This window comes from Nannobrachium achirus, assembly GCF_963921795.1.
Source record: "Nannobrachium achirus genome assembly, chromosome: 17".
NCBI classification, from domain to species: domain Eukaryota; kingdom Metazoa; phylum Chordata; class Actinopteri; order Myctophiformes; family Myctophidae; genus Nannobrachium; species Nannobrachium achirus.
In genome coordinates this window covers 44,223,428-44,251,144 of record NC_137824.1, presented here as the reverse complement: position 1 = coordinate 44,251,144, position 27,717 = coordinate 44,223,428, and the positions used below count along the sequence as shown (strand labels likewise).

General features: G+C 42.7%; 1 protein-coding gene across 1 annotated transcript; it reads left to right on the top strand.

The window, feature by feature from the left end:
- Positions 1-396: 396 nt before the first annotated feature.
- Positions 397-27,717, top strand: hspa9 (heat shock protein 9). Its single transcript, XM_080745618.1, has 16 exons — positions 397-518; positions 4,419-4,477; positions 5,336-5,423; positions 5,993-6,174; positions 8,838-8,962; positions 11,980-12,053; positions 13,412-13,518; positions 14,047-14,209; positions 15,104-15,196; positions 16,526-16,735; positions 19,099-19,326; positions 20,178-20,400; positions 22,185-22,279; positions 23,235-23,327; positions 25,489-25,629; positions 26,015-27,717. Exons 1-16 carry the CDS (start codon positions 450-452, stop codon positions 26,090-26,092), a joined length of 2,028 nt encoding a protein of 675 aa, XP_080601744.1. The 5' UTR covers positions 397-449; the 3' UTR covers positions 26,093-27,717.

The window sequence follows — 27,717 nt, the reverse complement described above, 5'->3', positions numbered from 1 at the left end:
TAAAAAGCATTTTAATCCGATTGGCGGCCTATTTTTTGGAAATGTTTTCATGTATCAGCGTGCAGTACACAACCCAACCGATAGGGTCGCATAGTTGAAAGTACAGTGACAGAAAGCGAAAGAAAATGGCCACCGATAGGATTAAAATGCCTTTATTACACAATACGGGAGATACGCGTATTTTTGTTTGACCGTACAAAATTGCAACATCCTGCACCCTGGGATAAGCCCTTTACCTATTTGAAATACCAACGTTTCTGGACGTAAGGGGCAAACAGGGTGGCAGCGCTCTAGAGCAGGTGGAGTGAGACCCATGATTGTCATGATGACGTGACAGGTATGTTTCAGGGCTATCTCCTCAGCATGGTGCAACATGTGTGGGATGTTTCTAGAAGCTCTCTCGCAACACCGACCGACCGCAGTTCCACTCTGAACGTCTCGCCGTCAACATGATGCTGCGGAGCCTGTACAGCACACTGCACGGACACAGCGCCCGAGCGTCCGCGCTCGTCAACAAGGTGAACAGTGTCGTTTTCCTGGGTCGGCGCGCCTTTATTTCGTTGAATTTAACTGTAAAACCGAAATAAACGTACGCAATTTCTCAGGGTAGCATAGCCACAGCGGCTAAGATGCTGGCTAGCCGCTAGCTTAGCACGTATGCTAGTTGCGGCTAACGTGGGGTTACCTAACCGTGACGTTTGGGACATGGTTATATAGCGTCGCATTTAATCTTTATTCGTGTTTTATCGTCGAGAACCATCGTGTCTTGTGTCCCGCCTCGTGTATTGCGTCTTCCCAATTTGTGGATTTTTGTCTGTCAACTGTCAAGTGATGATCTTGGTCTTGGTGTCGGCTAAGCTGTGTTAAATCGACATAGTATAGTGTTGCATTCAGTAAACGCTAAACGATGCGTAGTCTGTGCACAACGTTAGTGGGTGGCGTGCGTTGTTGTCTAAATAATATCAATTGGTCGAGTGAAATGTATCCTGACTCCATGTGTTGTGTCTGTGGAGGGAGTGATGTTCAGTCACGTTCATTCATTGAGGAGGCTCATGTGGACGACCTTCACCGTGGCGTGTCCACCCCGCAGCTTCCAATGTTCTTTCAACCTTTACAAGGGGGTTCTCTTGAGCTAGATCAGTGGTTTTCAACCAGTGGTCCTTCAGGGGTTCCAGGTGGTCCCCAGCTACATGATGAGTTGGTAACCAAATGGACCATTATAGGTCTTTAACTCTTGAGTGTAAAATGAAACCAAACCAAATACACTCAATAGTTAAATTGTTGTTAAAGGGGAAGACCACCCATTTTCAATATTGAACTTATTTTATTGTTGTTTGGGACACGATCAACACAATCCTGAGTTATTTATTTTGTTCAATCTGTGTTTTTAGATATTTTAGTATTTCAGCATGCTACAAAGCATCATATGATGCATTTTGCATCATATTATGCATGATTAGATGATGCATTATCATGCAACAAAGCATCATATGATGCATTAGATGATGCAATATCATGCAACAAAGCATCATATGATGCTTTGTAGCATGCTGAAATACTAAAATATCTAAAAACACAGATTGAACACACAAAAATAACTCAAGATTGTGTTGATCGTGTCCCAAACAACAATAAAATAAGATCTGGTTGTCCCAGAGGTGAAGTGGTCCTTTAATTTACCTTAGAGGAGTTGTGTGGAAATAGAAAAAAAGTTCCCCCCCCTTCTGTATTGCCTAGAACTGGAAGATTTATTTTGGGGTTTGTATTGTAAAGTACAACGGTGTGATGTCATCCTCTTTGGATCAAATCCTCTTTGGATCAAATCATAATCTCAGCAAGGTCAATAACTTAACAGTCAGCTGGTGATGATGTAATAACACGAAAAAAATACATTACCTACTTGGGTTGCATCCTTGAGGCTAATCTATCCAGCGAAAAGATGACTACAAAGGTCATCAAAAAAATCAAAAGGTCATCAACAAATCTACCAACAGACTTGTTTCTTACAGAGGATCACCCCGATGGTCAATAACAATACTCAAAAGACTCTGGCGGGTGCAGTCATTCTGCCCCTATATGGCTATGGAGTCCACGTATGGTATCGCGATGCCCTACAGGCCCTAAAAACCAGGCTCCAAACAGCCCAAAACCAACTAATTAAGGTCCTGCTTCACCTTCCTTTCCGGACTCGCCTCACTGCTATAGTCACCAGTCAAGCGTGGGGTGGCTCAGCGTAGATGACAGAGTACAGCGTCTTTCAATGGGCCTGCTGTACAAGATACACTACACCACTAAGATACCCATGTACCTGACAAAACGTCAAGGATGTCAAAAATTACAACTCTAGAGTCGGCGCCACAGACCATGTCCAACCCAGATTCGGCTCAAACAAAGGGTCAAATTTGTTCTCCTGCTATCTATACTATAATTTTGCGAATGTCTGAGTGAGTGTCTGTCTGTATGAAACAGCGTTTCTCCTCGGTGGCTGGAGCAATTGATCTGAAATCGCATCACCATCAGCATATGAACACACCTGACATAACTAGGCCTGGGGCGGTATGGACATTTTGTTACCGCGATTACCGTCTTCCCATTTACCGCCGGTACTGCGGTAATTACCGCACCCCCGTATCTATTAATTAAGGTTCGGCGATAAGCCAAAATATTGCAATCATCTTCCCAAAAGTCGCCTCTCCACAGTGGAGAGGCGACACAGCCTGACTGCCCGAGTTATACTTCTCCGTACAGCACAGCGGGTCTGGCTTTCAAAGGAGCAGATCTACAAGCTCACAACACATCGCATCCGCGATGCGTTCTGAGCTTTTAGATCTGCACTGTCGGGTTACCATAGTAACGTAGGGTAGCTACTTGGGCTTTTCAGACACAAACAGCTGTGTGAACAAACCAGAAGAGGAAGGGTAGTCAGATCGTGTACAGTGATTCTGTAAACTCACGTCACGTCTCAACTCTCAAATCGCAGTGATTGAGTGCTGCTATATACAGGTTTTAGTTACAAGACTTGACAGAAAAGGTTATAAAATCGCCGACGCGCCGCTGGACGGAGCACAACGTGCGACGCGGTGGAGAAGGTAAAATAGTTTCATTTTCGGTTTTAGTCCACGCGGCCCGCGCTCCGCCAGTAATCCGTATGAATAAAAAAAGATATGCCACAACACAAGGTATGTATTAACATCCTTGTGTCGAGTGGATTACAGAGAAAGTTTATGCTGCTCCGTCATAGAGTTGTGCTCCGTAGTCCGTACTCTACTGCCCTGTGTGCACTGTGTGTGCACTGTGCAGGTCTCTGTGTGAGTGACGTATGTGGCTTCCAACGTGTGGTACACGGCCCAGAGCAGAGCGGCATGGAGCGCATGCGGTCCTCGCTTCTCCCCCGTTTTAAAACTCGCTCGTTCTCAATAAAAAATAGCCTATTTTTTGTCTTTTTTTACCGCGGTAAGGACCCTGACACCGCGGTAGGTCGCGGTATACCGCGATACGGCGGTACGGCGGTTACCGAACCCAGCCCTAGACATAACTGTGAAGCCCGTTTGTCACTTTCACAAATCGTATGCTGTATAATAGCATTTTTATGGTGTATCTATATCTATTTAGCCTACAGTACCTTTTGTGACCACACATGTTAAGGGAGGGGCGCTGTTGTTCAGGCCATGCACAATCACACACAAACCCACACACACACACACACGGGGGGGGGGGAAGTGTGTGTTAGCCATTAAACGAAACGGGTATTTCTTACATTGATGCTCCTACATATTATCATGCAAGCACCAGTTAAAGTTACTTTCCATCCCTCATATACTGTATGCACAGTGCACATCCCATAACCCACACACTGCACATCATTTTGGAGCTCATATCTTTGAACGGGTAAGGGCTAGTATCACTAAAATGTGGAATGCCCTACTGAAAAGCCTTAAATGAGTGTAAATCCCTAACTTCTTTTAAAACCACTCTGAAAAACCACTTAACAGGTGGCTGCCACTTTAAACTGGTAACAATAAACCTAGCCTTTGTAAATATATTTTTATTTGCATTGTTTTTGTTTATAACAGTTTTTTTTTCTGATATCTACTGCATAGTACTGTGTTCTATCTGTCTGTCATTCAATGGTTACTGGTATAAGTTAATGGAAATAAGCTGCAAGGCTTACCTGAGTTTCCTTTTAGTTGACCTTGTACCAGTGAACTGTACCATCATGAAACATTTTACTATATAAATTGGGGTCCCAAAGATGGAAAAGCCATTCATTCAAACAAATTGGACCTGTTTGAAGGAACACACCCACGTTTCTCTAAGAGCATGTCATACTGCCATCTCTGCAATACCTGTGCTAAAACTTGTTCAAAACAGACTGCCCTGCTGTTTGTAAACATAAACCCATCTTTTTCTGACCCTAGGCATGCTGGAATGGCTTCCAACCTGATGTCCTCAGAGTCCTTTCCAAGAGGGACTATGCGTGAGTACTCACTACCAATAAGTACATTAAAAATAAATAAAATTAAAGCAAAGAGCCTGACCGATGCCAGATTTTTGCGTCTGATCCTGATTTTGGATAGTCCTAGATGTTTTTAACAATGTTTTGACCAATATTTGCAGAATATCCGAAGCAATTTGGGAAGAAGAAAAATAATAACGTAAACAAATAACTAAATAAACACTTTTTACACTGTCAGACAAATTGCAGATTGGGACTTGGCCTAACAGAACGTTTCAGCGTGACTTTAGATGTTTTTGTGCTCTAACTCATTGATCGCAAGTCCCTATGTAGCTCCCTGCCTTTCTTCTCTTACCTTTTAACGTGGTCGTGAGAATATCCATTGTGCACTTTCGGACCCCAACCATGCATCGTGCATGTTTACGTTGTCCACAGCTTCAAAATAAAAAACGGACGATCCGTTCAAGAACTGGCTCTTGTGTTGTATAAACAGTGAGTGTGTTGAACCAACCAATGGCTAGGACAAAATCTGCTTCCGTTTGCCGGTTGCCATGGTAATAGTGCAGCGATCAAATGGGTCTGTGATGAAACGGTTCCGGTTTAAGGTCTTTGCACACTGCTGCGTTTTTCGGGCCGAATTTCGGAGCGTGTGAATAAAAAAATCAACCTCACGTTTTGTCAATCACGTTTGCACACTGCCGCCCGTTTCGTATTTATTTTTGGACCAGGGTAGATTTTTTCCAGATTTTCGCAGCTGTCGCAAAGAAAAGACCGCAGTGTTGTGTGCAACCAGCTTAAGTCCCGTTTTTTGATAAAACAGGATTATTCGAATTAAAGCTTGTTAATATACTGCTTATTAATATACTGCATGTGTGGCAGGTCCGAGGCCATCAAAGGCTCAGTCATTGGCATTGACCTGGGAACAACCAACTCCTGTGTGGCAGTGATGGAGGGCAAACAGGCCAAGGTGAGGATGAACAGCCTTTTCATGTTCCTCAATCCTCATACACATGCAACCACAGACAGACTCGCAGGTCTAGTATTGTCTGTCATTTCACCTTTTCAACATCTGGTTTAAAAAAATAAAATCCATCAGTTGAGCGCAGCATGTAGATCGTCTTAATGGAAAAAATACATTTGTTTGTAAAGAAATGTTCTACAGATCTACAAGCTTATATTGTGTTGAGCTTGCAGATGGTATATTTCCAAACGTTATTATGTTAGCCATGACTTTGTTATTTAAGTCGTATTTCATTTGTCATGTCTACCCTGTGTAACCTTTTTTTACAAAGCCTAATAGGCAAACATAAATAATACATCTTCCTTTACATGTTCCAATGTTCCAAAAAAACTCAATTTAAACATTTAAATATGGTTGCTTCTATTAAATAAATCCTTTGCATCGTGGCTGAGAGCTGTGCGGCCTCATTCTTTTCAAACATTATTATCTGCGGTGGTCAGCACCGGGCTTGCGCTCCCTCCTTTGTGTTTACCGTCATTTCTGACATGCCCCGTTCTCTGCCCCGTGCCCGTCAGGTTTTGGAGAACGCTGAAGGAGCGAGAACCACGCCCTCTGTGGTGGCCTTCACGGCTGACGGAGAGCGTCTGGTGGGCATGCCCGCCAAGCGGCAGTCGGTGACCAACCCCGACAACACCCTGTACGCCACCAAGAGGCTTATCGGGCGCCGCTTTGACGACCCGGAAGTCCAGAAGGATAGGTACACATTTCCTTTTTTTGTTTAGTGGTCAGCGCCGTAACCTTACCACACCCAAGTTAAAATGTCCGCGAGTATAGCTTATCTACACGCTCACAATGCGGTTTGATTGAATACTTTTAGATTTTACTTTTACAGTCAGACATGTAGCATAAAAAGATAAAACAAGAGTCCCGGGCACTTGGCTCGAGAAGTAGTCGAATTGTGTTTTTTCTTTTTTCATGGGGCTGAAGCTGGGGCACCCCCCCCCAGCTTCAGATCCGGTGCCTATGTGAGACATGACCTTAGACAAAATCTAAATGTCTCAATAGAAGTGCAGGAAGAAAAACTAGACCAGGTCACCTGGTTCTGCCAGACCCGCAATGAAAATCAGAATGCAAGGAAGGGGTGCAGCACTGAACTAACACATGAACACACAGGAATTTATAGTCTCAGCAGCTCGTCAGCCAACTCAACTCAGCTGGTCCCGTACAGGTGACGGCACTCAAGGCAATCAGCCGAGCAAGGGAAGGGAGGGGCAGATGCGTGTGTGTGTGTGTGTGTGTGTGTGTGTGTGTGTGCGTGTGCGTGTGGGTGCGTGTGTGTGTATGAGTGTGTGTGTGTGTGTGTGTGTGCGCGTGTGTGTGTGTGTGTGTGTGTGCACACTGAGGAAAAGAGGGACCGACCGACCGACCGACAGACCGACAAAGCCTTTTGTAGGCCGACCCTCTGGGTCTGGCAAATACATCCACACCAATTGTATTGTAAGTTACTGATGTGTTGTATTAACTCATACAGTGCCAGGCGACTTTTAGAGCAACTTTCTCACTATGGGCTTCCCTGCCAAGCGACTTTGGGCGACTTTTACTTAGAAAAAAAAAAAAAAAAAAAGTTTTTTTTTTTTTTTTTTTTTTTTTTTGGACCCCATCAAATCTAGTGAACATGATTTCAATCGCGATTTTGCATGTTCCACCCCCATACAACCCCATCTAACATACAGGGCAGCCATTTTTGTTTACATAACATGTAAAACATAATGGCTATTATCTCAAGAATGCCTGAACGGATTTCCAATCTTTTTTTTTTTGTTTGAAAGCTGTGAACAGCCTGCACAAACATGGTGCATGATCTGTGCATGGGTGTGCATGATCTGTGCACTACAAATTACATGGAAGTCTATGGAGAGGGCTGGCACTAATGCCACTCGAGGGCATTTTTAATTGGCAGTAAGTGAGTTAAAATACTCTACATTGGCCAAAATAACAAAAAAGTTAGTGCAGCTTTAATTAAACATTTTAGAACAATGCTATCGATCGCTTGCTTAAAAACAGCTATTCTACAGCTATACACATTCTACACATCCGATGGTTTAATGGTTTAAACCATCATAAACAACAATCGCGGATGAAACAATGTTCTTTTCCCAAAGAAATTATCCATTAAGGCGTTTTATAGTACCTCCAAACTTTCCATCTTTTACCTCATTTAGCATTCCAGAACGTATGCATTTTGCCAGACCAGTACAGCAAGCCTTCATTAATATGCCATTATGGCACACTCCTAGAACCAACAAGTGAGCAACTAAAGTTCTACCTGAGGAGGATGATTACTGCTTGTGGTAACTTATTAATCATTATGTTCCATGTGTCTCGTGCAGTGGTCATTATCATTGCTGTCAGGCAGAAACCTCTCCCTTTCCTTTTTTTTTTCTTTTTTCTAATAGATCAGCCATATTGAACACCCTTTAGGGCTATGTGTGCAGGTTTTAAACAAATATTGAACCAATGAAAAGGCTTCAGACTAACACCTCACTTATGGTGATTTTCCATCATTGATGGAAATGGCAATTGTAAATCTCCACATTAATATAGTCAAAAACGTCCTAACTACACCTGAGCTGTATTTGGGTAAATTGATGATGATAACATAAGGACACATTCAAGTACTGTATAAAGTCACCATGCGACGCTTAACCATGCTTTTAGATCGTCTATTTCCGGCGAAGAGATATGCTTTGGAAGGATTTCCGGCGAAGAGATATGCTTTGGAAGGAGTGTGTGTGTGTGTGTGTGTGTGTGTGTGTGTGTGTGTGTGTGTGTGTGTGTGTGTGTGTGTGTGTGTGTGTGTGTGTGTGTGTGTGTGTGTGTGTGTGTGTGTGTGTGTGTGTGTGTGTGTGTGTGTGTGTGTGTGTGTGTGTGTGTGTGTGTGTGCTAAATATATAGGATTCCAAGTTAATTGACTCCGAGATGAGGTTCCTCACTCTTGTCAACCAGAAAGTCCGTTGGGTGGAAGCTCCGCCGTTCACGAACACTCCTAACCTTTTTTGAACATTCTATCCAAAAAGTAAATGTCCCATACCGGTCTCTCATCTTTTTACTCCTCAAGCGTGGAAGAAAATCAAAGCAGCGTGTTGAATTAAAGAGTTAAATCGCTCATTTTGTCAGCGGGTTCTGTGTTTTCCCCACTCTTATTCGTTGTCTATACCACATGACCAGGGGAGGTATTAATGTGTAAAAAACATGGGCCCGGCTGACAAATTGAGCGGAGCTTCCCCCCAACGGACTAATTCTGGTTGACGAGAGTGAGGAACCTCATCTCGGAGCTGCATAGTGCATAGTAGCGGAGGGAGAGGTTCCAAAAGGAGCTCTCTTTATGTATTAATGCATTTTCCCTGTTGTCATTAACAGAAAGAATGTTCCGTACAAAATTGTGCGTGCATCCAACGGTGACGCCTGGGTGGAGGCTCATGGAAAACTGTACTCGCCGAGCCAGGGCGGAGCCTTCATCCTGATGAAGATGAAGGAAACTGCAGGTACCGACCAGGGTTCAACAATAATCCAACTAATTGATTTAACCCATTTAGGCCTAGAACTATTTAATGCTTTGACTATTGAAAAATAGCAGATATATAGGGCTGGGTTTGGTAACCGCCGTACCGCCGTATCGCGGTATACCGCGGCCTACCGCGGTGTCAGGATCCTTACCGCGGTCAAAAAAGACAAAATATAGTCTATTTTTATTGAGAACGAGCGAGTATTAAAACAGGGGAGAAGCGAGGACCGCATGCGCTCCATGCCGCTCTGCTCTGGGCCGCGTACCACAGGTTTGGAAGCTTGGCCCGTCACATTGAGAGTCGGAGACACAGTGGACACTGGAGCAGTGCAGTAGCCTCGTAGCCTCAGCAGTGTTAAACTTTCTCCATAATCCACACGACACAACTCACTTTTTTTTCTGTCAAGTCTGGTAACTAAAACCTGTTTACTATGTTTATATCACCACTCAATCAATGCGATTTGAGACGTGAGTTTACATAATCACAGACCGTACACGTCTCATCTGGTTTGTTCACAAACAGCGTGCAGTGTCTGAAGCCCCAGTAGCCTACCAGTGGCGTCAGTTCAGCAAAAGCTAAGGTATGGCAACATGACTGGTGTCTTGCGCGCGTGCAAGACACCAGTCATGTTGCCATACCTTAGCAACGGGCACGATGAAAAGTGCATTTTATTGTTTCCCCCTGTAGCCTAGGTATGGCAGGTGCCATAGCTTGCCATACCCAATTGACGCCTCTGTAGCCTACGTTACTATAGTAACCCGACACTGCAAAGATCTACAAGCTCAGAACGCGTTGCGAACGTGACGCGTTGTGAGCTTGTAGATCTGCTACTTTCAAAAGCCAGACCCACTGTGCTGTACGGGGAACTCGAGCAGTCGGGCTTATAGGACTGTGGAGCGACGAATTTTGGGCAGATGATAGGAATATTTTGTCTTATCGCCGAACCTTAATTAATAGATACGGGGGTGCGGTAATTACTGCAATACCGGCGGTAAATGGGAGGACGGTAACCGCGATAACAAAATGTTGATACCGAGCCACCCCTAGATATACAAGCTCCTACGAGCTTGTAGATCTGCTATTTTTTTGAAAAATCCTGATTTTGAATATATCTTTTTAAAATCACATTTGCAATGTGCTTCTGGGTGGTCCCTGGAACAACATATTTTGAGACGGGGGTCCACGGCCACATACATATCATTTTGAAGGTTTGAGAACCACTTATTTAGAAGCCATTGATAGAATCGGGTCCAAAATATTCTTGCACAAATGTTCACGAGATCTCAAAAATAGTGGATCTACAGTACAAGCTTACAACGCGCCACGTCATGACACATTGTAAACTTTTAGATCAGCTATTCCCGCAAAAAAGTATAACCGTTTCAAATATGTAAGTAATCTGCCCTGTGCAGTTTGTGATTGTGAAGCTTAAATGGCAAACAGAAATTAAGTTTGTATTTATGTTCCAGTCTTCAATGTCAAAAAGGCAATTTGGTTGTTAATCACACTTATTACAGTGTGACAATTAATTTTCAATTTAAATGTGTAATGGAGACATCACTATAAGGGTCCTTGGAATGAATACGTTTGAGACACACTGATGGCATGATGTATATAGGTTAGAACAGTGTTTCAGGACCCAGATGATTAGCTTTACCCATTCAGAACGGGTACACATGATTGTGTATAATTATTTTATGCTTTAACTATTTAAAAATAGCAGATATACAAAATCAGGAAAATTATCATTTTGACCCGATTCTATTTGTCTTTTGAATTAGAAACACATGTGTTTCTATGTCAGCAATCTGTCTGGCAATCGTCAAAGAAAAGATCCTTTTCACTTAACTGGAGCTCAGTTAGTCTGTTCTTGAGAGACTACTGACTACTGTCAGTGGTTCTCAAACTTTTTCATGTGAAGGACCCCCAAAATGATATTTATTTGGCCACGGACCCCCATCTCAAAATATTTAGTTCCAGGGACCACCCAGAAGCAAAATCTGAGTTACAAACGTTTGCTTTAAAAATACATATATTCAAAGATTTGCACACATTTTCATGACTTTTTCAAAAATAGCAGAGAGCTTGTATATCTGCTATTTTTCACTGGTTAAAGCATTCAATAATTCTAGGCCTAAAATGGGTTAAAGGGGAGAACCACCCAATTTCAACATTGAAATGACATGATTCAATGTTGAAAATGGGTGGTTCTCCCCTTTAATTTGCATCATTGTTTTCTCAATCAACAGGAAACAAACCAACAAAGTTTTTAAGTGTATAGAGTGTATGTGCACATTTCTAATGAGTCAATTTAAAGGAGTAGTTTACCCCCAAAATAAAATTAAATATTCTATTGATTACTCATGCCATGGAGTCTTCCCCAAAATGAAAACAATTCTATTGATTACTCATGCCATGGAGTCAATAATATATTTCGTTTTTTTTTTTTGTCGCATTCCTAAGACAACAATTTGATTATAGTAAATTTACCCTGATGGTTTCCCCATCCAGGGCCATGCATTTGGGTCCCCATCTGGGGACCCAAATGCAGTTGCAGGGAGTTTGGGGGTAAATTTACTATAGTCACATTTTTGTCTTAGGAATGCAACAAATGCAAAACAACATTATTGAACTCAATCTCTATGGCATGAGTAATCAATAGAAAATAAGTCATTTATTGAACTCAATCTCTATGGCATGAGTAATCAATAGAAAATAAGTCATTTTGGGGGTGAACTACTCCTTTAAGGACTTTTTAATACCTCTAAAATGGCAAATTAAACATTGGCCAAATTGTCAAATATTAGAGGCAGCAATGAAAGTTGGTGAGCATGTAGATCTGCTATTTTCACAATAGAACCGTGTTATACAAAATGTAATGCCTAAACTTAGTGCTCGTCAGGGAGTCCCCCAGTTAAAACATGATTATTTTGGGGGTCGCGGCCTGAAAAGGTTGAGAGTGACTGCTGTACGTGATTGTTGCTGTGTTCTTGCAGAGAGCTACCTGGGACACAGTGTGAAGAACGCAGTGGTCACCGTACCGGCCTACTTCAACGACTCCCAGAGACAGGTACACGCGCACACTGGCACCCCAAGTTGGCCGACGCCTATAGGGTCTCAGGGAGAAACACACATAGGGGAGCACACTACCCAAAGGGGCCTTTTCCACCAAAAGAACCTTGGTTCAAGAACCAGTGCCTTTCAACTTTCTTGGAACCTTGGTTCGTTCTTGCAAACAGGCCGCGAACTAGCTCGGCATTTCCACCAGATTGAACCAGAGAAACCAAGGATTTTGTGTTTCCTGTTCCGAACCAACTTTTATGGTTCGGAACCAACTCTGTTCTCGGTGGAAAAGCTCACTTCTGGTTCATCCCATAGGCGAACCGGTTCTTTGCCAGTCTATAGGTGGTTGCACACTGCTGCGTTTTTTGGGCCGAATATCGGAGTGAATTTCGGAGCACGCAAATAAAAAATCAACCTCACGTTATGTCAGTCACCTTTGCACACTGCCGCCCGTTTCGCGCACCACTCGGTCCCTTGCTCTCTCTATCTCTCTCTCTCTCCTTGCCCTGAAAAACGCATTTCGCAACGAAAAACGCAGCAGTGTGCAACCAGCTTAAAAGCTCCCACAGACAACACAGGCCCTGCAGGCCAGGCCAAGGGGCTGTGACACACACACGCGCGCGCACACTCTCACACACCAGCTCTAAGTCAGCTGTCCAGACGGCGTGTGTCTGGTTCAGCGTTACATTGCTGGTAGAGGAAGGTTCCGTACTTATGGTTTAGTGCAGCAGGCTCCGTTTTGGAGGCTGCGGCTGAACTTGTACAGGATCGGGCACAGCAAGAGTGGAGTGTCCTGGTATGCACTGCAGGACCGACCTAGTGCTGGGCCACACATGTACGCACAACCTGGATTGGACCTTGCGTCAACTGGGTTAACCCATTCAGGTTTTGCTATGTGTTGCTATGTACAGTATAAAGCAATATAATTGTTTTGTAATTTTTTAATAAATATTTAACTTTCAGGGGGGGAAAAAAAAAGTTTAGATTCTGCCTCAGTCCTAAATTCTGTTTATTCCAGCTTTCACTATTTCCCCCTACTGTATGTCCCTTCCTGCAATGGAAAGAAGTTGTGTTCATAAGCTCCAGGACACAGGCACCCTAATGTTTTAGAAATTAATCACTGGGTCACACGCCCTCCTTCCTACACAAATCCATTGTACCTCCAAACTCAAATTTAACCATGAGATAGATTCCTTTGAATCCAAAGAAAGACATTGTTTAATGTGGTTAACATAGACATAATTGAAAGTACAAGGCAACACCTTGCTGCTGTTGCCTTGTACACCTTGCTGCCGTTACCTTGTACAGGTGCTATACATTCTTTCTGGGCCCTTGAATAACTATGCCCTTGTCTTGTCTCTCCAGGCGACAAAAGACGCTGGTCAGATCGCTGGTCTGAATGTCCTCCGTGTCATCAACGAGCCGACGGCTGCCGCTCTGGCGTACGGACTGGACAAGACCCAGGACAAGATGTAAGCAGAGACAGATGCCAGGGCCTGACTGTTTTTTTTTTGGGGTCCTATCCTTGTTTTTGGAGAGTCCTACGCCTCCCAAAAAACACGTCCGGTGGCGTGGCATGTTTGTCACATACAAGTAGTTAAGCAATATTATACAATCTGATTGAGTTTGTACATCATTTAAGGATTTAGGCCCATAGATTTTCACACCAAGCACCACACTTCCTCTGTGACAATGGGAAAGTTTGAGGTAGATTGGTCGAATGGTTCTCAAGATATGCGAAGGCCAGATACACACGCTTGCGCACACACACATAATACCCGATCGGCAAGATCGAAAACATTGGTGCTGCACGTTTCTGCTAACGGATTGGTTAAAAAGCAGTGTTTCTGGACCCCAAAATGCTTAACATTTATTGTCCTTTCACATTAATGTGTGTTGCTTGGACCTTTCTCTAATGGTGCAAAGACACCCTGTTGATTTATAATGTTTGGCCATTCCTTTCGTATAAATGCAACATCTCTGTCATACATTCCTTCCAGTATTGCAGTCTACGACCTTGGCGGAGGCACGTTTGATATCTCTGTTCTGGAAATCCAGAAGGGCGTGTTTGAGGTGAAGTCGACCAACGGAGACACCTTCCTGGGAGGAGAGGACTTTGACCAGCACCTCCTCCAACACATTGTTAAGGAGTTCAAGAGAGAGGTGTGGACACTTTTTCATACCAAGATCCATTATATATTCTGAATTTGAGCCACGGACCACCATTTGATGAGATTTAGCCTAAAACCTAAAACTTAGATTATTTTGTTATCGTTGGATAACGTTCTGTCCACAACCATGCTGTAATCATATGGTAGGCCTACCATAGGAGAGATGACAGGCAAAACATTGATCATAATAACAATTCTAATACATTCTCTAATTGTGTAGACTTCTTGTATATTAAATATTTAGGCCTAGAATTATTGACTGCTTTAACTGTTGAAAAATAGCAGATATACAAGCTCGCTAAAAGGTTTGAGAACCATTGACATAGTAGTCTCTCAAGAACAGACTAACTGAGCTCCAGTTCAAGTGAAAAGGACCTTTTCTTTGACGATGGCTGGCCAGATTGCTGACATAGAAACATAGGTTTTTCAAAATACCTTAGAAGGATTCAAAAGACACTTATAGAATCGGGTCAAAATTAAAAATTTCACATTTTTTCAAAAATAGCAGATATACAAGCTCGCAGCGCGGCACGCGCTGTGAGCTTGTATATCTGCTATTTTTCACTGGTTAAAGCATTCAATAATCCTAGGCCTAAATGGGTTAAGTAATGCTGATGTTTAACTCTTCAGAGCGTAACATGAAACCAAACAGACCCGTGTTTCCATTTGTTTTCATTTTACGCCCTGAAGACTGGAGTTTAAAGATCTATAAGGGTCCATTCGTTTACCAGCTCCCTTCATTTAGCTGGGGACCACCTGGAACCCCCTCAAGGACCAGTTAGTGGTCCCGACCGGAAGCACCACTGAAGTAGATGCATTCTAGGGCTGGGCATTATATCTGTTATGTATATGTTTTCATGGGCGTGCTGTCCTGTGTCCTTTACAGTCTGGCGTGGATCTGACCAAAGACAACATGGCCCTGCAGAGAGTCCGAGAGGCTGCAGAGAAGGCCAAGTGTGAACTGTCCTCCTCACTGCAGGTACAATGGGGCTACGAGTACCCCTAGGGGTACACACGGGTACTGCAGGCGAAACTCAAAAATGGGAATATGTATTTTACAGTTATCATGGTTAATGATAAAACATTGACAGACTTTGCGTGAACCTGCTCATCTGTAAATTGTTAAACCAAATTACATCAATAACCTGACTAGTACAACTGTTATGGGGCTTTTAAGCCGTGACATCATTTTGTAGGCAGAGGAGAACTCTGCCCCCAGAGCATTTTCGGTCCCTCGCTATTTCAACAGATCCGAGACAAAAATAACGACTTAAGTATAATTCTAACACTTTCCTTTCAACGACAAAGAGAATCAAAAAGTGTAAATAGTAAAAAGTTTCGCGGAAACTGGGGGCAGAAATTCTCATACTTAACAGCCCCATTGATTAGAAAGCAATGTTTATTTGCCATTATGCTGTTTTATATTTGAACACAGTGGCGTTGGAACTGGACTTTTGGTGTTTCAAAGCAAAATGCTGTTGTCAGGGGAAGGGGGTACTTGGCTTCAGGAATCAATATAAGGGGATACTGCAGTCAAACATGTTTGAGAACCACTGCACTTCACATACCTTGGGAAATGACATCATCATGGCGGTTTTGTGTTCCATTATCTGGGAGGCTTTGATTATAACTTTTTTCTTTACAGTTTGTAAAGAATTAAAGCATTGTAAGCAATTAGTGGACAGTTTAAAGCCAAAGTGCACATAAACAAACGCAAACAAAACTGCTTCTGCCCATATTTAACACCACAAAACCAGTACAGCTGTTCTTATTGAAAGATCCGGGCACCCATTAAAGTTAACCTGTTATTAATTAAAAATGCCATCAGGGGCCAACGGGGCCTGTTTTTAGTATTTGAAGACCCGGATCCGCCAACCCAGTCTGGGTTCCTCCTTATACAAATGATCAACAAAAGTCCTTGAATTGTGGTCACAAGTGTCCTTGCGCTTAAAGGAGAATCCGTTTTATTACGTTAATCTGATGTTATGATATTCCAGAACGATTGTTAATCGGCCTAGGCAAATCCTACACGGCCGTTCAAAGTATTTTCTTTCTCGTGAAGAAGAAGAAGAAAATATAAATGCGATGATCTCTGTGAAAGCTATGGTCCATTGAAAACGTCCCGTTTCACCAAACAGGCAATATGGGAAAAGAAGCAGAGACATATCCAATATCCATGTTTCTGCAGCGAGGTTGTATACAATGCAATTGGCAGCGGAAGTCCGCTGAATACTATTTCAGCTTAACACGCTGTGTGGACGTGTTAAATGACTCCGACTCTACAACATCTCTTATCTTTCCCATGCAGACTGACATCAACCTGCCCTACCTAACTATGGACGCCTCTGGGCCCAAACACCTCAACATGAAGCTGACCCGCTCCCAGTTCGAGAGCATCGTGGCCGACCTGATCCGCCGCACCGTGGCACCGTGCCAGAAGGCCTTGCAGGACGCAGAGGTGTCCAAGGGAGACATCGGAGAGGTGCTGCTGGTCGGAGGCATGAGCCGCATGCCCAAGGTATGAGAGACATGCGCGCACACTAGTGGTGCGCGGATAGGCTTTTGAGGTTCTTCGTTTTTTTTTTTATGAGTCTGTGCTCTGATGCGGACGGACAGGCAGGCAGGCAGACACACACACAGAGAGAGAGAGAGAGAGACAAACAAACACAGCTTTGTGGGAAGTTTAACTACCCTACTGTACAGTATTTTCTACTTTGCAATATGGAGCTGAGAGAGATTCACTTTTTTTTTTACTAATTGCTGCCGAGTTTCGTTCCTCTTGCTGAGTAACGAGTAACCTATAGCCAGTTTAGAGGACCGCGCTTCACCGCAACTTGCGTTGATGTCATGCTTCATATTCAACTTATCTTATCCAATAAAGGTACAGGCGTCCAGCGTTTTATTTATAACGGGTCGAGAGTTTTCGCGACACGGATTGGAGTGGAATTGATGATCTTGTAACGCTTATGTGTTACATACTGTATACTATAGCATGTAATCATAACGCATCTTGGCCTTGTCTGTTGTATTGGTCGAGACTCGAGTTACACCAGCCTTCATTAACATTGGAATGACATATTAATGGTCTGCTAAGTAGCGTAGGTGTTAACGACATGCGTGTGAAGTCATTAACATAACGTGCATCCCATCAAACAATCACTATAATGCCTGGATCCCGAGGCTAAACAATCACAATACAAGCTTGTAACAAATGAAAGATGGACAGTATAAATGTGGTTGTTGTTGAACATGGATAGGATAGGCTTGAACAGTTAATTTCGGAGTTTTCCTTGTAAAATGAACTCGTTTTTCGTCGCAAGTTTCATCAGCATGTTTATGCTATGTTCAGTCGCAAGACAGTGTAGCGTGTCAAAAATAGCAGATCTACAAGCTCACAACACGTCTATCCGCGTCGCATTTTGGTCTGCTCTCTCTCTGCTGCTTGAGTAACGCATCCACCAGTGAAAACCTCTCACAGCCAATCGATGGCTGTTATTTCACGAACCCCGCCTTTTGTCCCGCCTACAAAAGTTAACCCGTTAATTGCTGGTTGTTTTCAAGGCTTGCAAAGGAGCATTTTAATGATTTATTAGATTACAAAAATATGATATTTCACCCAATGAATACCCGAATATTCGGATACTTTGAGGTCGAATAATTCGATTACTAAAAATCACTATTTGTGAATGCCCTAGTGCACACACACGTACATAGGGCTGCGCCTGCAACGGTTAATTAACCCTTACCCGGCCGTAAGTGATTGGTAAAAACAAAAGTTAAAACTCTTTAGGATGGTAATCGTTGATACAAGAGTGTTAGTACAGTAACAGGGGGTCTCTCTCAACAGCTCATAGCAAACATAAAATCACACTTTGCGGTCAGTGGATGTCCTCCCCGGAAGAGGATTGCACATTGACACTTGAGTGACTTGTATTTTTCTTGGTTGGCTCTTAGCTTTCTCTAAACGGATGCTTGTTCACACTGGCGTGCTTGTAGATCGGCTATTTCTGTTGTGTGACACAGCGTACATTACAACCATGTACAGTAGAACACTTATCCTAACCTAATGTGGCTGCCAAAAGTCAAGTACTATTTTTTTCCCATTTTTGGTTCCTAGGTGCCAAAAAAAAAAAAGAAAAGTGCTTCTGGCTTCTGCCAGAAACTGACATATTTCCGTTTCCGGCGGTAGGCGGGACGAACAGATTATCGACTTCCTGATCCTGTTTGGATTTGCTTACTTGGTTAAACACAGTCGCAGATAACTCTGGTTTTTTGTTTGTTTGAAAGCTGTGAACGGCGTGCACACGATTGGTGCATAATCAACACGCACGTGCCCATGTTAAGATGAAAAGAGTAATTTGAAATGGTCAATCTAGCAATGGGAAGCATCTTTAACAAAACCTATTGGCCTCAGATATTTAATAAAAGCAAAGGTTAAACTATCAATCTGTGATCTCTTAAACCGGTTATCTGTGTATTGTGTATAAATTGTCTCAGGACGGAAACCATATCCAAATTATTGTATTTGTTTTCCCTCGTAATTGAATGCCCTGGCCTATAGCCGCTGGCATCAAAAGTAGCAGATCCACAAGCTCGATAAGTTTGTCGATATGCTACTTTTGTTATTTTTGAGCAATACTATGTAATAATGGTATAGGCTAAGGCACCGCTCATTCCCACTGGTTGGGATTTTATTTTAATCCTGAACAGGTTTGGACATTTAAGGTTTCCACCTGATAGAAACATCAGTACCGAACTATAATGCCGAAACATAACTGTAATTTATCATATGCCAACGTGTTTATGTGTGTGGGTGGCATCACCTTTCACACTGTCGTACAGCTCGTTTCTCATGCCCGTTTGGTGTGCACACACAAACAGGTTCAGCAGACGGTTCAGGACCTGTTTGGCCGTGCTCCCAGCAAGTCGGTGAACCCCGACGAGGCCGTGGCCATCGGCGCGGCCATCCAGGGCGGCGTGCTGGCCGGCGACGTCACAGACGTGCTGCTCCTGGACGTGACGCCGCTGTCGCTGGGCATCGAGACTCTGGGCGGAGTCTTCACCAAGCTGATCAACAGGAACACCACCATCCCAACCAAGAAGAGCCAGGTACCCAGACTCTTCACTCACATCATCACATGCCTGAGCTAGGCATGGGACAATAAGTGATTTTAACGTGATATAAAACACTCACGATAATCGTATAAATTATAAAATAAACACATTATCTAATTATCTAAAACACATTAATCTCTTTCATGGACTAAAGCTGCATTGCTTTTATTTTCAAGTTTTTTATTCACGTGCATATGGACGCAATGCGTACATCAGCACGTGTGTGTGATCATTGGATGGTTGTCTCAATAACAAGCAGGCGGTCAGACTGGTCACAAGTCAAGATGACCTGCCTTACCTTGCGCATCAAAAGTGGTCCATGCCGAATGCCAGGTTTTCAACTAAAATTTGACTGCAAAAGTATTTATTTACTGATGTCGGAGGTAAAGCTGGGTGTTTAGTTTGCGGGGAGCACTGACTTTTGGCCCGGCGTGTGTGTGCGCGCGTGTGTGTGTGTGTGTGTGTGTGTGTGTGTGTGTGTGTGTGTGTGTGTGTGTGTTACCAAACGGGCGACTGAGTGTGAGCTTGTAGATCTGCTATTCTAGAAAAGTCATTTTGACCAAAACGGGCATTTTGAGTCATTTTGACCAAAACGGGCGACTGAGTGCCGCGACGCGAGCTTGTAGATCTGCTATTCTTGAAAAGTGATGAGAATGCGTGCAAATCTTTTAATATCATTTTCACAACAAACTTTTGTAACTCAATTCTTTGCTACTGGGGGTCCCTGGAACAACATATTTTGAGATGGGTGTGTGTGTATGTGGGGGGGGGTAATAATGCATTCCCGGTCTACAGTAAATGGTGTTTTTAAAGCAACAACCACTCGTGCCTCCCCCTCTCTGCAGGTGTTCTCCACGGCGGCGGACGGGCAGACCCAGGTGGAGATCAAGGTGTGCCAGGGCGAGAGGGAGATGGCGGCCGACAACAAGGTGCTGGGTCAGTTCTCCCTGGTGGGAATCCCCCCGGCGCCCCGCGGCGTGCCGCAGGTCGAGGTCACCTTCGACATCGACGCCAACGGCATCGTCCACGTCTCGGCCAAGGACAAGGGCACCGGCCGCGAGCAGCAGAGTAAGTTATCGGCCGTGTCGAGCCCTCCACTTCGGAACAGAAACGGAAAAATACAACCGCGATGATCATCTCTGTGTAAGCTATAGTCTGTAGAAAACAGGCCGTTTTGACCAAACGGGTCGGGAAAAGAAGCAGAGATATATTGTATCCATGTTTCTGCAGACAGGATGAATACAATTCAATTGGCCCCGGGAGTCCGCGGATGTATTATTCCGCGAGGAATCATGGGGAAATTGAGTTTTCTCGCTCACTCTCGGCCACGGCAATGCAGGGCTATTGGTTACAATGGTAACCAGTTGACGCGTCTCTCTCACGTTTGTGTTATGCTGCGTTCAAACCTGGATGGTTCAAGTGGCGTGATAACAAAGTCTCTTCGCCCCAGTTGGAAAAATCCAAGTGAAGCGTCCTTCGCTCCCCCCAACCCCCCCCCCCCCCCCGACTCCACCGATGGCGTCCTGACAGCCACGGAAATGTCTTTCTAGGGTGTTTGGATTTGGGACTTGCTTTTGTTCGAACGCTGACCAGCGCGACTAAAGTGAAGCGACTTGATACAAAAGAAATGGCTTCAGGTTCGGCAGCATTAGGCATCCCATGTGTTAAAACTAGAGGGTCAACAATACTGAACCGAACCGGTGTACCATAACAAACCCAATGGCCCTGTCCCGAACCGAACAGCCCATACCAAATGAACCACTTTTTTTTGTGGCCACATAAAAACATCATTTTAACTCTTTCTCTACACTTTTTTGGAGAAAATGTTTTCCTCCTAGTACAATCATAATACCTGATTATCATGTTTTAGGGGGGAAACAAATCACGCCCCATCTTTAACCCTTAAGTTCTGTTCAGATTCACTTCACCTTCGTTCTGTTCGTGGGTTATTTTGACCCGGGGCATATTTGGTTTAAAAAAACAACACTAATATAAATTTTAACTTAACAAATCAATGTATGACGATCATACATTGACTTTGTCTCAATTGCAAACAATTCATATGATATATATGGTAAATGTTTGCATTTATGCTTTGCTATATCACATTAAACACTGAAAGAGCTAGGCGTTTTACTGATAGCTGAAATTCATGTAAACTACTGAACACACATGTGAACATGAGGACACACATTGTCACATAAGGAATGTACACTTGTACGCATACACTAGGCGGCACAAATACGGACTGCATGTGAGGCACATATGAGCTTCTTGCACCTCCTGCAAGCATTCTGTCTTCCTGTCTGCTTGCTGTTGTAGGACACATTGAACAGCGCTTTCTCTTGCCAGATGCTTCAACTCTAAGTTCACTGTTTATTTGACCATTTCTATCATTTGGATTGTTTGGAATTGAGACAAAGTCAATGTATGATGATGATTTGTTAATTTCACATTTATATTCATATTCTTTTTTTAAACCAAATATCCCCTGTGTCAAAATGACCAGTGAACAGCATTTGAGGGTAGAAAAGCATGGGTGTAGTGCAAAAATATTTTTTTTACACGTTAATCACATGTAATCAAATGTAAACTTCTACCTTTTTCTTTCAAATGAAAATGCAAAACGGGTCAAAATGACCCGAACAGAACTTAATGGTTAAAATAAACTGAACATGTTTCAATTATTTTCAAATAGTTTTTCATTTTCATTTTTTACTGTACCGAAACCGAACCGAAACCGTGAGCCAAAAACCGAGGTTCGATCCGAACCGTCGGCTGACTGAACCGTTGCACCCCTAGTTAAAACATCTCTGTATCTCCGATTGTCTTTGTTGTCATCCGTCCAACAGTTGTCATCCAGTCCTCTGGAGGTCTCAGCAAAGATGACATTGAGAACATGATCAAAAACGCTGAGAGGTACGCCGAGGAGGACAGGAGGAGGAAGGTAGGTTCAGCTAGTTCAATTATTTTATACTTTAGCTATTGAAAAAAAGATCTAAAAGCTCACAGTTTGGGGGTCCTTGACATTAAAACTACTGATTTAGAAGAATGATTGAGAAGACATTTTCAAATTGAAAACGATGAAAAAATAAAATAAAATAAATGCTATTTTATACGTTTTTATTTATTTTTTAGTTGAAGCATAACATAATGGTTAAATCGGTCCAACGCCCAAAACATAAATTGACATCTTGTACAAATTTTTAGACCTCTTAACTGAATCTTGGGACGTTGTGTGAAACGTGAACCTTTCATCTATGTTCCATTACACTATGGTGTCGCTTTGCCCCCCCCAAAAAAGAGAGAAAAAAAAAAGGTTTGAAGATCGTGGAATATCTTAACTCTCAAATACCTGGAACGTGCCCGAGTCGCGTTAGATTTGAACCACTTTAACCATTATTTTATGCTTTAACTATTGAAAAATAGCAGATATACAAGCTCACAGCGCGGCACAAGCTTGTAGATCTGCTATTTTTGAGAAATCGTGAAAATGTGTGCAAGTCTTTGAATATCTTTGACCCGATCGTTGGCCCGACTTCTAAATCCTTCCTCTAAATCAGTAGTTCTCAAACATTTTCATGTCAAGGACCCCCAAAAATTACAGGTATTTAGCCACGGACCCCCATCTCAAAATATGTTGTTCCAGGGACCCCCCAGAAGCAAATATTTGAGTTACAAATGTTTGCTTTTAAATAGATATATTCAAAGACTTGCAAAGAAAAAAATCATGATTTTTCAAAAATAGCAGATCTACAAGCTCGCAGCGCGGCACTCGGTGCCGCGCTGTGAGCTTGTATATCTGCTATTTTTCAATAGTTAAAGCAGTCAATAATTCTAGGCCTAAATGGGTTAAATGATTAGTCTGAACTGAATGTGGTGTCTGTTCTCTCCATGTGCAGGACCGCGTAGAGGCCGTGAACATGGCCGAGGGCATCGTTCACGACACAGAGTCAAAGATGGAGGAGTTCAAGGACCAGCTTCCGGCAGATGAGGTACGCTCGGCAGCGTCTGCTCCGTTGCTCGGCCTGTCACACTTATCACATAATAATCACCATTATTTTAGTTATTTTGCATAATCGTTTCCCTGTTGAAATAATACATTTTACCTCTTGTAGATCACCATTTTTCCGCCTTTTTTATGGTTAAGCGTACAATTATAAGCGAGTAATTTGTCCATCATTTCTTTGTATATTTAAGTTATACGTAATCTACCCAGTGCATTTACATAACATTTGTGATTCTTATGTTCAAAAACAAAACAAAAAAACACACAATTAAATCGTAAATCACAATTACATGTAGATCCATCCGGGGATATGAGCACCCAAATTCCCATCGCCCAAAGTCCCATCGCCTTCCCACCGCCTCTCTCACGAGATACGAGATGTCGCGCTCCGAAAGGTGGCAAAGGTTACTATGCATTTATGAAAAGCTCTATATCTGTAGATTATATTTTGGTATGATAACCCTTTCTGAGACACAGCTAAATTGGTGTTATCAGCTGCTAAAGTCGGTGTCCCGTTAACTTTACTATACAGGGGGAGAAAAAGTGCAAAAATGAATCTGCTTTTGTGTCTCAGAAAGGGTTATCATGCCAAAAAATATAATCTACAGATATAGAGCTTTTCAAAAATGCATAGTAACCTTTGCCACCTTTTGAAGAGCGACATCTCGTATGGCCCATGGACTATAAATAATAACTATGTTGGGCCCATTGTAAATGAATGGTTTTAGACATGCAAGAAGGTATCCATCCACCCGACAGTGACGATATCCATCTTGATTGATTTACTGCCACTGTTGTTTTGCACACAAGCTTATTTAGTGATTGACAGTTGAATGGTGGTTGGGTCAGGGGTACTCGGCCAGGACTCTCTTGTCTTTCTACCAAAGAGTTTCTCTTGTCTTTCTACCTCTGTGTTTCTCTTGTCTTTCTACCTCTGAGTTTCTCTTGTCTTTCTACCTCTGAGTTTCTCTTGTCTTTCTACCTCTGAGTTTCTCTTGTCTTTCTACTTCTGAGTTTCTCTTGTCTTTCTACTTCTGTGTTTCTCTTGTCTTTCTACCTCTGAGTTTCTCTTGTCTTTGTCTTTCTACTTCTGAGTTTCTCTTGTCTTTCTACTTCTGTGTTTCTCTTGTCTTTCTACCTCTGAGTTTCTCTTGTCTTTGTCTTTCTACTTCTGAGTTTCTCTTGTCTTTCTACCTCTGTGTTTCTCTTGTCTTTCTACCAGTGAGTTTCTCTTGTCTTTCTACTTCTGAGTTTCTCTTGTCTTTCTACCTCTGAGTTTCTCTTGTCTTTCTACCAGTGAGTTTCTCTTGTCTTTCTACTTCTGAGTTTCTCTTGTCTTTCTACCAGTGAGTTTCTCTTGTCTTTCTACCAGTGAGTTTCTCTTGTCTTTCTACCAGTGAGTTTCTCTTGTCTTTCTACTTCTGAGTTTCTCTTGTCTTTCTACCTCTGTGTTTCTCTTGTCTTTCTACCAGTGAGTTTCTCTTGTCTTTCTACTTCTGAGTTTCTCTTGTCTTTCTACCTCTGAGTTTCTCTTGTCTTTCTACCAGTGAGTTTCTCTTGTCTTTCTACTTCTGAGTTTCTCTTGTCTTTCTACCTCTGAGTTTCTCTTGTCTTTCTACCAGTGAGTTTCTCTTGTCTTTCTACCAGTGAGTTTCTCTTGTCTTTCTACTTCTGAGTTTCTCTTGTATTTCTACCAGTGAGTGTCTCTTGTCTTTCTACCAGTGAGTTTCTCTTGTCTTTCTACTTCTGAGTTTCTCTTGTCTTTCTACCAGTGAGTTTCTCTTGTCTTTCTACTTCTGAGTTTCTCTTGTCTTCCTACCTCTGAGTTTCCCTTTTCTTTCTACTTCTGAGTTTCTCTTGTCTTTCTACCTCTGTGTTTCTCTTGTCTTTCTACCTCTGTGTTTCTCTTGTCTTTCTACTTCTGAGTTTCTCTTGTCTTCCTACTTCTGAGTTTCTCTTGTCTTTCTACCTCTGTGTTTCTCTTGTCTTTCTGCCAGTGAGTTTCTCTTGTCTTTCTACCAGTGAGTTTCTCTTGTCTTTCTACCAGTGAGTTTCTCTTGTCTTTCTACCAGTGAGTTTCTCTTGTCTTTCTACCAGTGAGTTTCTCTTGTCTTTCTACCAGTGAGTTTCTCTTGTCTTTCTACCAGTGCGCCAAACTGAAGGAGGAGATCGTGAAGGTTAGGGATCTTCTGAGCAACAAGGACTCGGAGACGGGAGAGAACATCAAGCAGGCTGCAAACAACCTCCAGCAGGCCTCACTCAAGCTGTTTGAGATGGCATACAAGAAGGTAAAAACACTCAACCTTACACCAGTGGGTCCAGACTCCCAAGTACACTCCTCAACTAGAGTTTGGAAACTATTGCACTGGTTCTCAAGCACTGAACCGTTTGAGGCACATTTTATAAAATTGTTGTATTCCTTTTTATTACATTTTGTTTGTAATTATTATTTCAAAACATTTTCAAAAAACATTCCCCAAAAAAAGGCACAATTTTTCTCAGTAATTTTATAAATAAAAGATCTGCTAATTTCACTAGTTTGGGTCCCGGTCAAATGCCTAATTTCTTTTGTTTATTTATTTGGATCTTATCATTCGATAATGGCCCCTGGGGCAGACGTCATCCCTTACACGTCACAGTGTTTGACTTATGTTGCCCTCTCCCTTCCTCTAGATGGCGTCAGAGCGAGAAGGCAGCGGCGGCGGCAGCAGTTCGTCCTCCGAGGGAGAGAAGAAAGAGGGCCAGCAGTAGAGCCTGACCTCTGACTTTTTTTGCACTTGGGTGTTGTCGCGGGGACGTTACCGTGACAACAGAGGAACTGTCGGGCTGGGGGCTGGCCTCAGGTTGGGGGCGCTCCTGAGCCACAAACTGTTCTTAGTCATTCTCACCGTGTTTATAAATATATATATACATATATATACAGTATATACTGTGTTTTGGCAGTAAAACAAAATATGAATACGAATGTCAATGTGTCCTCAACCCCTGTGATCTGTTTGTAATTTAATTTCCAAGAGCCATTTAATTTAATTTGCATTCTGGTGACGTTTTATTTTCCTTCAGGACTTTGTGGAGGGCGGGGGTTCGTTCGCAAATCTCCCCGCTGATGTTCCACTTTTCTAGAATATAGCTCCTATGACCGCACTGTTCTTGGACATCTTTAACACACTTAATCCAATGTGATAACCACAACAAGCTGGCTTTCAGTTAATTCATTTTCTAGAAGTCTTTGAAAATCTCTGGATAAGCCTTCAGAAAAGGTGAACCGTTTTGGATGAGAGGGCTTAGATTGAGGTATTTCTTGTCATTGTGACATGGACACAAGTGGAGAGATCAGTTTTCTTTTATCTTTTTTATTTTCTTTTTTTGTAATTGGGTACGAGGCTATTTTTGAAAAGCTTATAGGGGAAGTCAGTGATGATGAGTTAAACATCCATATTTTCATAGTAATCATTTGTAAAGTCTTTCTTTGTTTTGTAAATTAACTGGTCTCTCCACTCTTTAATAAAGAAAATGCATTTCCAGATTGGAATAAACCTACCAATGTTATCCAATCAGGAGAGATGAGCTTAAATTCTCAGTTCCATTTTGTCAGCTCACTGTGTCCTGTCTAGGTCTGGCTCCTGATAGGTTAAAAGTATAATCCTGGCCTGAAAATATGTTTTCTGTTTACTAAAGAGACTCATAAAAATATCACTTGCAACACTTTGGTATCCCCAGACTTCCTCAGTACACCTATTGTCCGTGAAGTTTAGGCAGGATGAGGATTGCGGTTAAATTAATTCATAATTCGTGATGCTTGCCGAGGACCACTGATTTTCAGACTGCATTCAAATCCTTTGACTTAACAAAAGAACACTTTTTAACCACTTAAACCCTTGCATACAAAGTATATAGGGTTAACTTGTGTTAAAAGTAAAAAACGAAAATAAAAACGGTCAGGTTATGTGACACAACTGCTTTAGAATTCAGGGCTTGTCATCGTGGCTTAGAAGGGATCCATTATTGCGAATTGCGTTGTGACCCGCCGTCAGCTTGAAAATCAAGTTCGTATCGGCAAGCGACACCGTCCTGCTGCAAGGTTTTAAGTTTGGATGCAAGGAGCCCAGGAGGACTCTACGAAATACAAAGCCCAGCCATGTGGTCCCATACCCCAGCTGGACGTTCTGTTGCCATTACGGTTTCTATACGATACGAGTGCTGCCTCGGTGCCTGTCAGTGAGCTCGGTGTGTAGGAAGGGATGGAAGGCAGGCACGTGGGGTATCGTATCGTGAAATGGAAAAGGTGGGAGGGAGGGGGGTTATGTTTTTTTGGGGGATATGATGAATATGACTGGAGTGAAGTTGAATGGTCTCAATTACTGTTGCTGTCTTTT

Excerpts from the sequence above, each read along its gene's own strand:
- hspa9 (XM_080745618.1), top strand. The coding sequence starts at position 450 with ATGATGCTGCGGAGCCTGTACAGCACACTGCACGGACACAGCGCCCGA. Across the intron at positions 4,478-5,335 it reads CTTTCCAAGAGGGACTATGC|GTCCGAGGCCATCAAAGGCT; the intron begins GTGAGTACTCAC and ends CATGTGTGGCAG. Across the intron at positions 5,424-5,992 it reads TGGAGGGCAAACAGGCCAAG|GTTTTGGAGAACGCTGAAGG; the intron begins GTGAGGATGAAC and ends CGTGCCCGTCAG.